The sequence below is a fragment of the Balaenoptera physalus genome, assembly GCF_965194825.1.
Source record: "Balaenoptera physalus genome assembly, chromosome: 5".
NCBI lineage: Eukaryota > Metazoa > Chordata > Mammalia > Artiodactyla > Balaenopteridae > Balaenoptera > Balaenoptera physalus.
Window position 1 is genome coordinate 31,814,587 of NC_138884.1, and position 17,708 is coordinate 31,832,294.

Below are 17,708 nucleotides of genomic sequence, written 5' to 3' on the forward strand. Positions count from 1 at the left end.
CGGGGGCCATGGGACGTTAATGTAACCATTTAGTCACTTAATGTATCAAGTCCAGCCAGATTGCCAGTGTGAAATGACTCCAGCAGATTCAAACAGAAAGCAATGTTTTCTTGCTTTCCCTGTGCACCCAGATCCGAATGGGGATAGGAACGCCCGCGGAGCCCAGATGCTGGATACCCTCTTTCACAGCCCCACTCTGGTTCTCGCTTCCTCACAATCACACCTCTCACACCCCCACCCCCCGAGGGCTGCCTGGCACGGAAGCCTCTCCTCTCTGTGAACCAGCTCCATCCTCTCTGCAGCTCAGCCCGCTTTCTCCTTCCCCAAACAAACATGCTCTGAGCCCTTCCTTTGTGTCCAGCCCATGCCGAGGGCTCCCTGGTTACTCTTTATCACCTCACTGAAACCTCACAGAACATGGGGATGCAGGTACAAGAAGGACAGTTGTCCTCATGTTTGGAGGAGGTTATAAAGGGGGTCAGTGGCAGAGCTGTGGGGAGAGACCGCGTCTATCACAGCCTGGAAGCTCTGGAACCTTTGGCAAGTTAGACACAGGGGCTCAGTTTCCTCCCCTGTAAAATGGGCTAACAGTAGTACGGCCCTCCAGTGGTGTGAGTGTTCGTGAGCTAATTGGCTAAATGTCCAGAATGTGGCACAGGGAGTCCTGCCAACCCAGCGGAGGCTGTGAGTGAGGCAGGCACTGAAGGTCATGCCTCGGATAAGGTGTCCTCCTGGTTTCCACCAACAGGAACACTTAGTACCTGGGTGAATGGCAGGATTATTTACTGAGCCGTGTGTGGGCTCTCTCCAGCTGCTTGCCATCCCCTCTCTAACCTGGGGGCTGGCCTTTTGAGAATCACTACGTCAGAGGGCGTATTTGTTATGGGGCTAAAGCAGAAGTGTTGGCACCTTACCCCTCTCTCTGTGGTAGGTAGATTATACCAGGTGACCGGGGTGGGGAGTCCGCTGGGGATAGTCGGGAGGGTCCGGGGGAGGGGAGATAGCCAGTTATCCCCAGACTAGGAAGGGAGTGGAGAGGGGTGAAGAGTTGGCCACACCCCCTCTTTCTTAGCAGCAGGAATCTGTGCCCCACTCACGGGGGACCTGGCAGAGGGAGTGGGAGACCCTCAGAGGGCAAAGGCCACACGGTGCATCTGGGGAGGTCGAAGCCCAGCCTGGCTGGAGACTTGAGACTTTCTTTGCACCAGAGCACCTGAGCCAGAGCCTTCAAATGACCTTGTGAGCAGCGGCAATGGAAGACCCTCACCCTAGGTTTCTGAGCCCCCCAGAGTCTCTGCTGACTTAACAGAAGATTGAGATTTCCTCCTTCCTGGTGGGACAGAGGCTTGGAGAAGTCAGAGTCTAGCAACGCGATTTCACCCTGCACGGGGAGCACCGGCGTCCTGGCCGAGGGAGCTCGACCTCCTCTGGTGTCTGCAGGGCAGACGGTCTCGCACTTGCCGTGACGGCCTGAGCAACTTGGCCCCCAAACCGACATTACGGGCGTGGAACTGTGGTCTCCGAGTTGGTGCTTTGCCCATTAAGTCACTCACTTCATTACCTGGAGCGGAGACTAGGCCTAACGGTCCAACTGCTGCCCTTTCTGGAGCCCCACCTCCTGTTACCTGGCACCACCCATGCTAGGATTCTCTCTAGGACATCCTGCATTTATTTTTTTTTAATTTTTAAAAATAAACTTTATTGAAGTATAGTTGATTTACATTGTTGTGTTAATTTCTGCTGTACAGCAAAGTGCCTCAGTTATACATACATACATTCTTTTTAATATTCTTTTCCGTTATAGTTTATCACAGGATATTGAATATAGTTCCCTGAGCTGTACAGTAGGACCTTGTTTATCCACCCTGTATATAATAGTTTGCATCTGCTAACCCCAAACTCTCAATCCATCCCTCCCCCACCCCCCTCCCCCTCGGCAACCACAAGTCTGTTCTCTGTGTAGGACACCCTGCCTCCAGTCGGTCACCAGATGCTACCAAGTCCATCTCCAAATGGCCTCCTGGGTCCCTCCCTCCCGTTATCCCCACTGTGACTGTTCACCTCACCCTTTCTGACTGACCTGCAATACCGTGGCCTCCTCCACAGCCCCTGGGCTCCCTTCTCTTCCAAAGTTGTCTTAAGGGATCCCACTGCCTGTCTGCCTACTCTACTGCTTAAACAGCCATGGAAGCTCCTGACTTCCCACTGAATGCGGCTGAACCTCCTAATACTATGATGTGCAAATCCCTTCAGCGTTTGGTTGCTACCACAGTTCTCAGCCTTGCTTTCCTCTCCCTCAGGACCTTCTTTCTGGGCATCTCTCAGACATGCCAGGCCCTTCTCAGGACTCCATGGTCAAGTCTCAGAGGCGGAAAAACAAAGACAAACAAGCAAACACACGAAAGCGCTCTCACATAGTTGCCATAAAGGGGAAAGAGGACGTTACAGAGAGAGAGCTCTCAGAAGTGCAATTTGGTTGGGCTGGGCATGTCACCTGTTCCAGTCCTCACTTTCTGTATCCTTTTAGCTCAGATGATGTGTTTCTTGAAAAGTCTGCATTCTCAAGGCAGCCTGGTCGGTTGCTTCCCCATCGGTGATTGACTCGTCTTGGGTAAAGTGACCACCTCTGACCGATCAGTCATGGTAGGGAGGGGGCAATGTCATACAGTATAAAGGGGCTCTTCCAAGGGCTGAGATCTGGCAGGTTCTCTGGGGAGCCTGTGAAAATGCAGAAACCGACTCAGAGGCTCTGCCATGGGGGCCAGAGATTCTGCATTTCTCATGAGCTCCCAGGTGACACTGGTGCTGCTGGCCCTTGGACCACACTTTGAACAGTGACACTCTACAATGGGCTGTAGTCAGGAGATGTCATAAACAGTATTCAGTACATCCTTCTTATTCTAGAATGTTCTCCATTCTTTGTTGGCAGGAAAAATGTTGCTCACTGTTTAAGGTGCAGTTCAAATGTAAGGTCCACAGGGATGTCGGGTTCTCCTAGAGTTAATCTCATAAGTCCTTTCTGGAATCCCACGTGTCATTTGCCTAATAGTTACTTGTGTAGATTTGTCACGTCCGTTTTTGCTTATTCTACTTTTTTAATGTACATACAGTAAAATCCACTTATTTTGGTGCACAGTCTGTGAGTTTTAACAAGGTGGTACAGTTGTGTAACTACCACCACAATTGATTCAGATTCACAGTAGTTCCATCCCCCAGAAGATTCCCTCCTGCTGCCCTTTGAAGTCACCCCTCCCCACTGACCCCAGCCCCTGGCAACCACTGACCTGTTTCTGTTCTACAATTTTGCCTTTTTCAGAATGTTATATAAATAGAATCATGCACTCCGTAGTCCTGTGAGTCTCCTCCATTTTGCTATATCTATGGATTGGGATTCGTGTCTGATTCATCTTTGTTTTTGCCTAAATAAGTGCCTAACACCAACTTAGAGTTCAGATACCCATATGCATGACGCTTGTAGTGAGTCCAATGTCTTTTCAGAAGCCTGACTCTTTATTAATAAACCTCCAGGTGGGATGGAGCCTCTAGAAGTTTGGTGGTGATTCTTCAACTCAGTGTTTTCCTAACTTGCCTGGTCAAAGACTCTCCTGTCTCCTGGGTGTGTAGTAAAAATATGGATTTCCAGAACTCTCTCCTACACAGTCTGATTTCACAGGTCTGGAAAGAAACCTGGGGAATCTATACCAGTGCTTCTCAAATTATGCTCATGTCAGAATCACCTGAGTCACAGATTGCTAGGTCCCACCCCAGAGTTTCTTTTTCAGTGGGTCTGGAGTGAGGTCCAGGAATGTGCACTTCTAACAAGTTTCCAGGTGATGCCAGTGTTGTACTCTGGGGATCCCACTTTGAGATCCACTGATCTACGGCTCTGCGCTAGTGTCAAGTGTCTCCAACGATCTTCATACGCATGCGCATGTGTGAATTCCAGCTTAAGTGCAACTGATGGGGAGGGAGTGTGCTATGTGGGACATTTTTGTACCAAACATTGCACCCTGGCCAAGACCTCAATCCTACCTCACCCGGGACAACTTCTTCAGCCCACGTTGACCCAGAAGCAGAGATCTCTGAGATTTGTTTGATTCGATCATTCTCCCCTTGGCAGGGGGGACCAAGATGAAGGCATCCGGCTCCTGCTGAGGATGCCAAAGGAAGTCGTATGCAAAACCAGTCCCAGTTCTTTCTAGTTCTTCAGACAGGCTTGAACAATGATGATGTGGAAACTGTACATGAGGATGTGTCTCTGATCTTAAAGAAACCAATGCGATTAAGGCTGGATTTGGACTCCGAAGGAGAGTTCCTGGGGACGCTGAGGATTAGTGGTAACAGCTGTTATCCTGCCCATTGGAGGAGAAACTGAAGGGGGAAGAAAGGACTTGTTGAAAGGATGTGTCTCTGCAGCTCTGAGCGTGGAAACTGTTGCGTCAATCCTGGAGGAAAGTGTATTCCTCGGTAAGTGGATGTTTTTCTGGTTTAGGTAGACAACAAAGTGCTGGTGGGAAAGAAACTTCGAGATCTAAGGAGGGGGGGGAGGATGAAATTTATGGCTTCGGTGGTGATCTGCGGGATGTGGCGCTCACCCCGCTTCCTCCGTAGGCATCTGTGTTCAATCTGCCTCTGTGGGGAGGAGACCAGCTTCCGCCATCAACAAGAGCTCCCCGGGGCTGTCTACGTGGCCCCTCTGAAAGGAAACGAGAAGGGCCCTGGGTCTCCTCAGCTGAGAATATGCTTTTACAGCTCCTTGTTCATCATCTTCTAATGTGTCTGGAAATCGGTAGGAATGGCCCCTTGTGGTGAAAGGGTTTTGACTTTTACTGCCTTATGGAGAACAAACCTAGCAGAGAAAGGTATTGTCTGAGGACTCTTAGGACAAGTCCGAGAGATTCCCATTATACAATAGATCATACTCTGGTCCCCTGTGTCTGGTCGGTGTAAAGGTGGCGGTGGTGTGTGCACATAGGATGGCAGTAGATGACACGATGATTTGGTTGTATGGTTTACCTCCTTAGTCTACTGCTTTTATAGCTAATTTCACCAAAGTTTTACATTTTATTTTTACCTTTTCAAACCAGCTTGTTAGAGAGGAGAGTTGTTGTTTCTTTGCATTGCTCCCTAGATCACAATATTAGCAGAACTTCTAAAATTACATGTACATAGGACTATAAAAACAAATGACTATTTTTAAAAAATGCCTGCTAGTCCTGGATTTTTACTCAGAGAGGTTTTCATCTGTCTTATTTGCTATTTCCCACTTTACTTTCATCTGTGAACTTCTTTGACAATCAACTTTTAATTCCTTCTGTGGATGGGCGTCCGAGGTGTAAACAAAAATATTTACTCTATAAATGTTATTTTGCCCAAACATTTTATTCTATTTCTGAGCCAGTTTTTTTGTGGGTTTTTTTTTTTTCCAGTATATTTAACAAAGTATAGAGTGGATGGGCTTGGGTATAACTTTCTCTGCTCATCTTCTCTGTGAGAAAGGAGTGAAATAATTAAAAATCATCAACAGGAGAAAGGACAGGGGCTATCAAAGCATTGCAAATTTAGCAGTCTCCTCTAAATAACTGACAGTTGGCAGAAGATATGTAGCAGTTAACTCTGTAATCTGCAATTAGAGAGATAAACCAAGTCACCATATGCCAAGCTGCCTGCCCATATTGGAATATTGGGTGTCTCATTTCAGCAATAATATATTACAGCTCACATTGTCCTTGGATATCAGGATGTAAGGAGTCCACATTAGGATTCAAACATTTTCTGGTCTTTTTTCTTTGATGTAATTAGTATAGCCTCTCTTTAAAAAGAAACATTCTTACAAAAAAACTACAAGAAGAGAGGTTTAAAAAAAAAGGGTTTAGAAATGAAATACTTCCTACAGTCTGGCACATCTTTTTTTTTTTTTCTTGTGGTTTCATTTTTCACATTTAAACTTTAGTTCAATTGAAATTCCTTTTAGTTAAAAGTTGTTCTAGCTATATTTATTGATCATTTCCACATTGATTTTTTTTTTGTTTTTTTTAAATGCTATTTTAAAGAGATATACTTTTTTTTTTAAATTGAAGTGTAGTTGATTTACAAGGTTGTGTTAGTTTCAGGTACATAGCACAGTGATTCAGTTATACATATACATCTATTTTTATTCAGATTATTTCCTTTATAGGTTATTATGAAATATTGAGTACAATTCCCTATGCTATTACAGTAGGTCCTTGTTGGTTATCTATTTTATGTATAGTAATGCGGCACATCTTTTTGATCTTGACCTTGAGTGCTTACGATCTGGGGAGGTGATACCAAAGGTATTTCAGGTTTAAAGGCAGTGTGGGATTCAGGTCAGGCCCATTCAGGAAGACATCGTATCGTTTTCCTAAATAGCGTCTGAATTGAAGCTGCTGTTTATCAGGGCACAGGAGAGGGCAGGATGAGGGTCCCGCTGCCCTCGCAGGCTGGGCTTGTGCCACTCTCTGCCTGGCATCCAGCTCCTCTGCCTTTTCCCATGGGGCCGGCTCGGTGGACTGTGTGGACATGCACCCCCAGCACATTCCAGCCCAGCCTCAGAACCCCAGGACCCACCACATCACCATTCTCAGCGGCAGCTCTTCCTACTCACCGGGTGACACAGCTTCGGGTGTGTATGTGAGAGGCTTTGAGAGACCCCCAGGAGCCCCTGGGCCCTAGTGACAAATTCCAAGTTGTGTTTGTCCCAGGTAGGAGTTTCCTGGGCTAAAGTTTGGCTTAATCTTAAGAAGAAATTATGTAGTCAAAAATAAGCAAGAAATATTTGTGGGTTTAAAAAAAATTTTTTTTTATTGAAGCATAGTTGATTTACCATGCTGTATTAGTATCTGCTGTACAGTAAAGTGACTCAGTTATTCACATATATACATTATTTTTTATATTCTTTTCCATTATGGTTTATCACAGGATATTGAATATAGTTCCCTGTGCTCTACAGTAGGACCTTGTTGTTTATCCATTCTATATGTAATAGTTTACATCTGCTAACTCCAAACTCCCAATCCATCCCTCCCCCATCCCCCCTCCTCCCTGGCCACCACAAGTCTGTTCTCTATGTCTGTGAGTCTGTTTCTCTTTCGTAGATGGGTTCATTTGTGCCCTATTTTAGATTCTACATGTAAGTGATATCATATGGTATTTGTCTTTCTCTTTCTGACTTATTTCACTTAATATGATAATCCCTAGTTGCAGCTATGAAGCATGAAATACTTGTATCATGAAAATCATATAACTAATCTCTATATTGATACTAATCTTTATAAGAGAAGAGGGCACAACTGGCCTTATAATAAAAAATTATTTTGTCTTTATTATAAGGTATAAATATAGTTACCCTGAACAAACGTCACATATCAAGGATGTGTGAGAAATAGGCTTTTTTCCTCCTTATTTAAAACTAAAATTATTTGAGGAGTGAAAAGAGCGTTTCCTGCTGTTTTAAGTCAGGTGCCTACAAATTCAGAGCGAGAACTTGAGTGCAGGTGGTTTATTTGGGGAGTGATCCAGGAAGCATAGATGAGAGAGAGGGGAAAGGGTGACAGGGAATAACGAAACACTAATAACAGGTGTCAAATAGAGTGGGTGACTGCTGTGGGCAATGCACTGGGGCCCAGTTCCAGTGGGGACCCTCTGAGAAACCACGGGAAACACACCTGTGACTCATCCCTTGGGAGGATGGAGGAGGGGTATTTATTGGTTGAGGGTAGCCCCCCAGGGGTGTTTCCACCATCCATCCCACCTCCCAACACACATACACACACTTCAGAGTCACACCTGCCCACCTTGGACCAAGCTCCCAAGATGCCAGCTGGAAAAAGCAGGAAAGACAGCTACTCATGCAGAGTGAAGGAAGTCAGAAAGAGAAAAACAAGTATCGTATATTAACGCATATATGTGGAATCTAGAAAAATGGTACAGATGAACCAATTTGCAGGGCAGGAATAGAGAGGCAAACGTAGAGAACGGGCGGGTGGACACAGTGGAGGAAGTGGAGGGTGGGATGGTTTGGGAGGTTGGGATTGAAATATATACACCACCATGTGTAAAACAGATAACTGGTGGGAACCTGTGGTATATAGTGCAGGGAGCGCAGCTCAGTGCTCTGTGATGACCTAGAGGGGTGGGATGGCAGGGGGTGGGGGGGAGGTCCAAGAGGGAGGGGGTATATGTATACATATAGCTGATTCACTTCCTCGTACAGCAGAAACTAACACAACATTGTAAAGCAATTATACTCCAATAAGAAAAAAGAAAAAAAAAGAAAGAAAGCTACTGAGGTGATTCAGTTATACATAGATATACACACCCCTGGGGGGGCTACCCTCAACCAATAAATACTCCTCCTCCATCCTGAAACTAACACAACATTGTTAATCAACTATACTCCAATATAAAATATAAAGTTAAAAAAAAAAGAAAGCTACTGATGTTGAAGATAGTAGCTAAGCGTAGACAGGAAAGTATCTATTTAATAGCTACAGTGAACTCAAACACATCAGCACGGTTGGCTCCATTCCTTTTTGATGTATGCTAACTCTTTTGATGGGAATTAGAGGTGATAAATGGAAATGAAATTTACCCTCTCTATATGGTTTTATCCAATCATTTTGTTCTACTGATTAGTGTGAGGAATAAAAAAATATGGAAAATATTGTCGGGTTACCCCCTCAAAGAGTTGCATAGTTTACAGTTCCAGTACTACTGAATGAGTGCCCTAGTTTTTCTGTTGGCCTATCAATACTGGTTATAATTACACATTTTGAAATTTGTTAACATGATAGGTATAAAATAGTCTCATTTATAATTGTTTTAAAAATTATGATTGAGCTTGTTTATTTTCTGTTTGTGTCTGTTGATAATTTTCAGTTTGGCCATCTTTTTGTTAATTCACCATAACTCTTTGTATATTTGTCTGTTGTATCTTACAAATACCTTTCTCATTTTATCATTTGTTTTTTTATTTCTTCTGTATTGAGAATTTTAAGAAATCATCTTTTCCTTTATGGCTACTGAATTTGCTTAGAGAGGCATTCCTAACTCCAATATTAAAACAAAAACAAAAACAAAAGCCAAAACAACAATGAAAAAAAAAGCCAAACTATTGTTTCTAGTCCTTTTGTACTTCATTTTTACATATTTTTTATATTCCATCTTTACAAATGGGATTTATTTTGGGTGTGAAATAGCACTTCAACCTTTTTTTTTCCCCTAATGAATTGTTTACTTTTGGGGGGCTGGGCTGGTCCTAAGCTTTTCATTTTGAAAATACACATGTAAAGTCACCAAGTGGAACTCCCTCAAGTGTGTTGACCTTGAATGGATGTTTTCTGTTGAAGTGGCTGTGAGGAGCAGTCGTGATTTCATGGGCTTTCTACTTCAGGCCCGAAGAGAGTCTGATCATCAGATAGCTGGCACTTTTGTTTTCATTCCTCCTCATTCCAAACCGATGGCTTGTTTTGAAGAGGCTGACACAGTCACCCACGTGGACAAGTCCCGGAAGAGAAATCTGTCCTTTGCCTGGTGGGCCCCCGCCCACCCCATAGGGGACGTCAGGTTCCTGTAAGAAAGTCAAGTTCTGGTTCTTGGTAACTGAGCTTCCACTTTGAAGAGAGCGGGCTTCTCCTCCCTTCCTTCTTGTTTCCTACCTCCCACCCTCCACCTTATAACAAGGACAGGGTCACTGGGGCTGCCCCAACTACAGTGTCTCTATGGGGGGGACTAAAAAAATTTGTCCCAACTCCCCTCTGTGCTGTTATCCATGGTCCAGGAATGTGTGACGTCCCTCCTCCCTGTGCACAGATGAACCTTGGCCAGTCTCTCCAGGAAATTCTCACTAGGGGACAAAAGAGCTGCTGGTGGGAGAGTCGGGAGAGAGCCCAGAAAGAGAGAGACAGAGGCAGGCAGACAGTGGGCACTTCCTGTGCCTGGGCAGAGCCACTGAGGGCTCCGTGCTTCGGCCTAATGTCCACCAGATGGGTGTGATCATGACAGCACCCACCTCGTAGTGCTGCATAAGGACGAAGGAGCCAGTATATGCCAACTGCATGGACCAGTTCCCGGAAACTGTAAGCATCATACAAACATCATCGGTCCTCAAAATGAGACCATGGCTTTGTCCCTCTTTTCACTCACATGTACCAAGAAAGCGAACTTCTTTTTCTTTTTTTTTGGTTTTTAAGAAAGGGTATGTATTCCTCAGTTTCTTTCCCCTACACCCTCATATACAGAAGAGGGAGGCTGTGCCCAAGGGTGGAGACATCCAGACCCCATGGTTGTCCCCTCTGCACTGGGGAACGTGAGAGATGAGGTGTGTGTCCCCCGCCCCTCAGGGTCCTCTTTCCTTCCATCCATTCCTGGTGGCCTAACACAGCAGGAAGGACAAACAAGGAGGATGACACTGTGCCCTGACGACTTTGCCCATCTGGAAAGTCCAGGACCCACTCGACTGTTGGTGTAACCGGCTCCTGCCAGGACTTTGGTTCCAATGCAAGGGATGTGTGGTGTCTGAAGGCCTTCAATCTGTACAGTTACTTTTTATTTCTCAAAGCCCCTCCGTTTGTATTTTTAGATTTACTGTCATAGTTGCTCTGTGCTACAGCAGAAGTAGTTCAGAAACTGTTATTTCCTTTTGACAGAAGCATCTCTCAAGTCCTCCTACATTCTCTCACCTCCCAGGATCCTTTCCCACCATAACCTTGACATGACAACGAACCATGACTTTTACTTGCCCCTTAACTCTCTGGGTGATCTCAGCTAAATTCATCACATTTTTATAACTGCCTTCTGAATACTTACAGTGAGAAAAATGGTACTTGCCAATAATCCCTAATTCGGTGAAATTTGGGGGGGGATGAATGAGATCATGTTGGTGCAAATGATTTTTACTGAAGAAAGGCATTATGTATTCAAAATATTATTTAAAATATGAATGATTTATCTCTCATTTTCAATAGCATTTACAATTCCAATAGGATTATACAATTGTACAACAGATTTATAAAATTTTCAATGAAACGTGTAATTCAATTCATGACATACCAGTAATGGCAAATGATCACAGTTGAAGATGAAACATTTTGAGTCGTCGGTTCTAGAAGACACCTTTTAGTCAAAAGGAGATTCTTAATGATTGCATTTATTCAGGAGGGTAATTGATTTGTACCTATTGTCTCTTATTTTAATTATTTGCTGCTATTGAGCTTTTGTTTTTAAAAAGAATGAAGTCACCCGAGGGAGTAACACAATCATCTCTCTCTAAGTTCTATCCATGTAGACTCGGGTTCTTCTTTATCTTTTTGTTTCTTCTCTCCTTTCTATCAGGACAGCCCGAGGTATGATTTAAGGGAAACTAAATCCTCGAATCACTCTGCTTTCTTTTTCCACAGTTTATCAGTGGTCCAGTCATATTTCGTTTACTGGGCAAGGATTGAATCACCTGTCGTGTCTCAACAGACACACAGTAGAGCTAGTTCCAACAGCCACGTGGAGCCTGGCTCACCTATGCCAGCCCCTGGGCAGAGGCCGGAGGGCGTGGAAGGAACCGCCCCAGGTACAGCTTGCCACTGCATTCACCAGCCTGGTTGGCAGCATTATTTTCACAGTTACGAATTTTCACTTAAGAGTGACTCCAGCCAGTTTCCAGTTCCTGGGACCCAACCAATAGACACCTGCCTTGGGAGTGTCAACAGTTCCTGGGGACGTGATCCCACAGCCATGGGTGGGGGTCGAGAGGACACTTGCAAGTTCAGCGTTCGCTGCAGCAAACACACTCTGTCCGGCTCAGTCTCACAGGTGAAGGTGGGCCACGAAGCATTGGAACTGAGCTGCAAACCAAAAAAATAGCCATACACCTTCCCCCACTCCCACGCTTAACAAATCACCACGATATTTCAGCTGTTTTCCCCAGTCCCCTGAGGCTGCACAGGGAACACCAGAAAGAAATAACCCTTTTTTCTTTTTTTACCTAAGTTCATCCAGTTTTGATTGTTACTTTCCGAGGTAGGTAGATGGCTCTTTGCAGCTTGGGTTGTAGAACAGAATCAGGAACGAGAGGCTGTTTCGATGGCAATGGATGTTTTTCCTGGCTCACCACGTGACTTTAGATTCCATTGGCCCATGAACTTCTGAGAAAACAAACAAACAAAAATAGACAATGAAAAAAACCCTAACCAGCTAGAGAATGTCTGACCCACCTGAAAATTCCTGGTGAAATTGAACTCATTTTCATTATTTATTTCTAGTTAAGCGCTCTGATGCCTTCATAAAAGCATCCAATCACCTGCACAGAAGATCCAACCTTTAATCCATTCAATTCCACTTTCCTTTCCGGGCTAACATGGTGAGGCCAGGATCCGATATGAATCCCTGACTTTGCTAGTCTAGCAGACCCAGGCTCAGAGCCAACCCTGGACCACCCTCCATCTCTGCCTGTGACCAAAACCTTTGTCTTCTCCACATTGCCCAGCACTGCTCCTCCAACCTTTTCACCAAGATACTCCTAAAAGCAGAGAAAAGGTCTCAGGGTCTGAGAGGGTGGCCTTAAGAAGACCCTGCAAATCCAACATGGGTTTGAAGTCTCCTGTTTCATGTTATAAATCATGTGAAATGTTGCATTCTGATCCCAGGCATGTTTGTTTTAAGATGAATAGGAATAGTAGTGAGGCTTCAGGAAGACGGGTCCCGTTGGTACTGTAAAGTCTCTCCGATGGTTGACCCCACTGGCACCTTGTCCCCTGCGGGGTGGCGGACGCCAATCTGAGCAGCTACAGGGTAGACTCCTTATCATGCTTCTCACATTCGTCCGCTTGGCTCCTGCCTGTTTTCTTACCCATTCCTCTACGCAAACCCCAGCGCTTCCCAAGGGAAAAACGAATGTGTGTGCGCGTGCGTGTGTACATGTGCACACATTGGGGGAGGTGTCATCTAACAAAGTTAAATGGATTTTTTAACTGTAAGAAGACTTCAGTTGCCAAATGTGAGTGACACATTGTCCCATTGGGAAGATAGTATATTGTATCTCTCAAACTTATTTTCCAGCAGAGCCTTGCAACACTTTGGGGTCCTACTCAACCGCACCAGGCATGACCTACTTTTATATCTCCATGTTTTGCCTTCTGATATTTCCTTAAACGGAACTGTTCCTCATGATGAACTATTTACCTTTCCAGGAGCAATTCAAATATCTCCTTTGTGAGCCTTTTCCCCTTACTTCTTGGTAGGCAAATGTAATTGCTTTCTTTAGCTCTGGTATTGAAGCTCTCATCACACTATGATTTATAAGGTTGGGCATCTAGGAGTCTGTCCCCTAGATTTTGAATTCAGAAACAACAGTTAGCAATCGGCATCACTTCTGCACTGCATCCCCAGCACCTGGAATGATGCCCAGCACGCAGTGGGTCTGCAGAAAGTGTCTGAAAGCATTTAGAGTTCAGGCAGCAGTTAAAACTGTCAGAATTTTTGCTAAATTCTGCGTGTCTGTGTAAGCCTTCTTTATTTTTCACTTCAATCTCGATATTTTTGAGTAATGAAGACATTAGTACAAAGTGTCACCAAAAAAAAAAAAAAAAGAGAGAGAGAGAAAGAAAGAATTCAATCCAACCCAGTAGGAGCCCTGGCCAGAGAAACTTCTGCCAGCACTTTTCTGTGAACAACATCGTGGTCGCCCTACTCATCATCGTGGTAAACACGTAGTGCACGTCGTATCTGTACCAGGCACTGTGCTGCATGCGTTTACATCAATGATTTCACTTTACCCCTGCCACAGTCCTAGGCTGTAGGTACCATTACTGGTCTCATTTTGCAAAAGAAGAAACTGACACTCTGGAGGACTTACCCCAAATCAGGAATTAGCAGAGTGAAGAGCTGAACCCAGACAATGATTCCAAAACCTGTGCTTGTTTGTTTGCTGCCCTCTGTGAAGCTATTTCTAATGCTCTGGGCCATCATGTCATCTAATCACCGATGGGAAAGGAGACAGTGGAGGGCAGTGATCCCACCTCTGCCCATAGCAGAGGCTCGAGTCCTTACCATCACTGGGGAAATTTTTACGTTAATATACTATGGCAAGAATGATCTAGGGCTTTAAAAAATCCGTGATTTGTGGGATTCCATTTTATTTTCTAGCTAGAAGCAGGTTTTGGCAGAAGTGAGAACGCATAGAGTGGTCACAGCGGTTTCTATGTTCGCTGATTGGTGACTGTTAAGAATGCACAAGCCCAGAAGGGCTAGGAGCTTACTCTTTAAAAAGACATGAGAATTCAGGTGCTTTGCTGCTTGGTCAGGAGTTTCTACTACTGAGCAGATCATCCTTATGGTGATGCTTTTGAGTGGGTCACACTTAACGGTCTGTCCTCAGGCACGTTAAAGTCTCTGGCATTCAGCCCATTGTCCTGGCTGTGTGTGCTAATCGATAAAAGGAACCATTTCTCCTTCTCTCCCTGTAGTGTCTCTGGGCCTCCGCTTGGCCCCCAGGGTGCCCGTCACTCTTCCTCAGCAGCGCACAGATGTCTCTGCTGTGGCCGTCCCTGGAGCTGCAGAAGAGGACAGCTTAGATCCAGTTCCTGCCAATGTTCGGGTGACAGAATTTCCTGGGGCTGCAGAGACTCCATTCCAAGCATCTTCACACATAGCTGCCGTAGTCAGCGATGGCCCCCAACCCAGCGGGGACAACACCCCAACCCTGGAACCATCCCTGGACGTTTGTGGGCTGGAGAGGTTCATGGCCATCAGGGGATTCTCCTCAGAGAGCTTTGCTTCCAGCCCTAGCACCCACCACGGGTAATGGGCCAGGGGGTGGGCCATTCGGGACAGGTGGTGGGATGAGGCCAAACACAAGGGTGCTGAGGAAATGGAACCTTCTTGGAGTCAGACAGAAAAAGATCTCAACCATATTTATTCTTTAGTGCGTGAGAAACACTGATTGTAGAAAAGCCACCGGTCAGAAGGGCTGGATATATAAATTACCTGGGGAAACTGTACTGTCTTGGACAGGGTGAGGTCTTTGAGATGCTGCTATAAATAAAATAAAATATAAATATAGGTTTTATATTTTAGATACATACATTTATAATATGTAAATATATATAATATATAAATATAAATTATATAAATCAATAAAAGCATTCACTGAGTCTTTGCTGCCATCTTCACGCACCACCCACCCCCATTCCCTCTCCAACTCCAAACTCCGGTGTTCCAACAAATGTAATTTTATCAGTATACACAGCAGTGACAGGAAACGTTGCTCTTATTTATTTATTTATTTATTTGTTGCGTTGTGTCTTCGTTGCTGTGCGCAGGCTTTCTCTAGTTGTGGTGAGCGGGGCTCTTTGTTACAATGCACAGGCTTCTCATTGCGGTGGCTTCTCTTGTTGTGGAGCATGGGCTCTATAGGCACGCAGGCTTCAGTAGTTGTGGCTCGCGGGCTCTAGAGCACAGGCTCAGTAGCTGTGACGCACGGGCTTAGTTGCTCCGTGGCATGTGGGATCTTCCCAAACCAGGGATCGAACCCATGTTCCCTGCATTGGCAGGCGGATCCTTAACCACTGCGCCACTAGGGAAGCCCCCAGAAACGTTGCTTTTTGATTATCATATAAAGTGAAGTAAAGTCAGAGAAAGACAAACACCATATGATATCACTTATATGTGGAATCTAAAGAAAATAATACAAATGAACTTATTTACAAAACAGAAACAAACTCACAGACTTAGAGAACAAACTTATGGTTACCAGCGGGGAAGGGCAGATTGAGAATTTGGGATTGACATGTACACACTGCTATATAGATAGATAGCCAAAAAGGTTTTAGTGCAGGGAACTCTGCTCAGTACTCTGTAATAACCTAAATGGGAAAAGAATTTGAAAAAGAATAGATATATGTATATGTAAACTGAATCACTTTGCTGTACACCTGGAATTAACACAGCATTGTTAATCAACTCTACTCCAAAATAAAATAAAAATAAATTAAATAAATTAATTTCTGAAGGAAAAATCAAACAAACAAAAAAACCTGGCAGCAATTAGGTAGGTAGGAATAAAGATAAAATAAGATTGGTCATGAATTAATAATTTTTGAAGCTGGGTGGTAAATATTTGGGGATTCATTATATTATTCTACTTGTTTCTTTTGAAATTTTTTATAAGAAAAGGTAAGAAAAAAACCCCTAATACTTATGGACTCCTTCTCAGCCTTTTTCCCCTTCCCTTTAGGACTCAGAATGATCCAAGCTTTGATTCACTGGAAACTTCCCTACCCTCGGATAGGGATGAACAGGTAACAGCCAAGTTGTGCATGGGCAGTGAGTTTGGTATTTTTGACGCCAGAGTGGGAAGTTCCAGGCTGGGAAATCGGAGCTATTAGACTAGTAGCCAAAATCAGAGAGAAGGAGGCAAGGGTATGATATATACACAGCATCTTTTTCCAATCAATATCAGCCTTTTCATTATACACAGCGTCTCTGAAGTTATCGGCAATTGTAGAAATTGATGGTTTTAGTGAGTTGTTTTCCTACTTAGCTTGGGCTAATAAGCCCTCTCTCCTCTTCCCCCCACCCTGTCCTTCATAACATTGGCCTCAAAATACCATGTATGGTCCCAGAGGTTAGATCAATGGAAAATATAAAATATACATGCCCAATGATATACTATTCCTTTGAACTCTTAAAAGGAACATAAAATAAAACATGGTATAATATCCTTACTCAAATTTATTGGAACCTACAGCAAGATTCAATGGTCCCTCTTGCATAAAAAGACACACTCAAAGCTTTCAGCCATTGGAGATGACTGTCACCCATATTGGTCTAGAAGCCTCTTAAAGGACCCTAAGTTTATTCTTGTAAGTGGCCTCCATGCTCTCTCAGTGGAGTTTCCATTAGCTTCCCCGTCCCCATCAATAACAAGTGCATGTTTATCTGCATGGACGTTTTCCTCTGAGCTCTTTATTTTTTTTTTAATTTATTAATTTAATTTTATTTATTTTTGGCTGCATTGGGTCTTCGTTGCTGCGCGCAGGCTTTCTCTAGTCGCGGTGAGTGGGGGCTACTCTTCGTTGCGGTGCACGGGCTTCTCATTGCGGTGGCTTCTCTTGTTGCAGAGCACGGGCTCTAGGTGCACAGGCTTCAGTAGTTGTGCCTCACGGGCTCTAGAGCGCAGGCTCAGTAGTTGTGGCGCACGGGCTTAGTTGCTCCGCGGCATGTGGGATCTTCCTGGACCAGGGCTCGAATCTGTGTTCCCTGCACTGGCAGGTGGATTCTTAACCACTGTGCCACCAGGGAAGCCCCCTCCGAGCTCTTTTAAGAGCAGGCATGAGGCTGGGTTTTCAGCTGTGATCTGGGATTCTCTAAGGAATTCAGGTTAGTTGCAAAGTTCAGTGGCTGCTTGGGGGGAAGATCAGCCCCTTTGATTTCTCTTTTTCCCTTTGCTTTTCTAGGACAAGATGAAGGCCTCAAATAGGACGGTGATGAGGCCGCCTCTGTACACTGTCCGTCTTTCCTATTCTCGCCTCTGGTCCTCTGGGGCACTCACTGGACATGGGGCCAGGGCGGCCAATCCAACCCCTGTCCTCCACACCTCTGCCACCTCCAGGCCACCCACTGCCAGTGGCCAGTCAGAGGCATCAAGACCCTCTGCCAGCTTCCTGCCTCAGTCACAGCACAAGGAGCCCAAGGTA

General features: G+C 44.8%; 1 protein-coding gene across 1 annotated transcript in view; it reads left to right on the top strand.

Moving 5' to 3' along the window:
• Window positions 1–2,327: 2,327 nt before the first annotated feature.
• The window catches only part of REELD1 (reeler domain containing 1), a gene marked incomplete at its 5' end in the record, with an annotated part of 31,205 nt that continues 15,824 nt past the window's right edge, over window positions 2,328–17,708 (top strand). Inside the window, 8 exon segments of the mRNA XM_082463177.1 lie at window positions 2,328–2,475; window positions 4,330–4,492; window positions 6,408–6,646; window positions 9,372–9,594; window positions 11,421–11,584; window positions 14,478–14,811; window positions 16,247–16,310; window positions 17,469–17,706. Coding sequence (XP_082319303.1) covers window positions 2,328–2,475; window positions 4,330–4,492; window positions 6,408–6,646; window positions 9,372–9,594; window positions 11,421–11,584; window positions 14,478–14,811; window positions 16,247–16,310; window positions 17,469–17,706 — 1,573 coding nt within the window.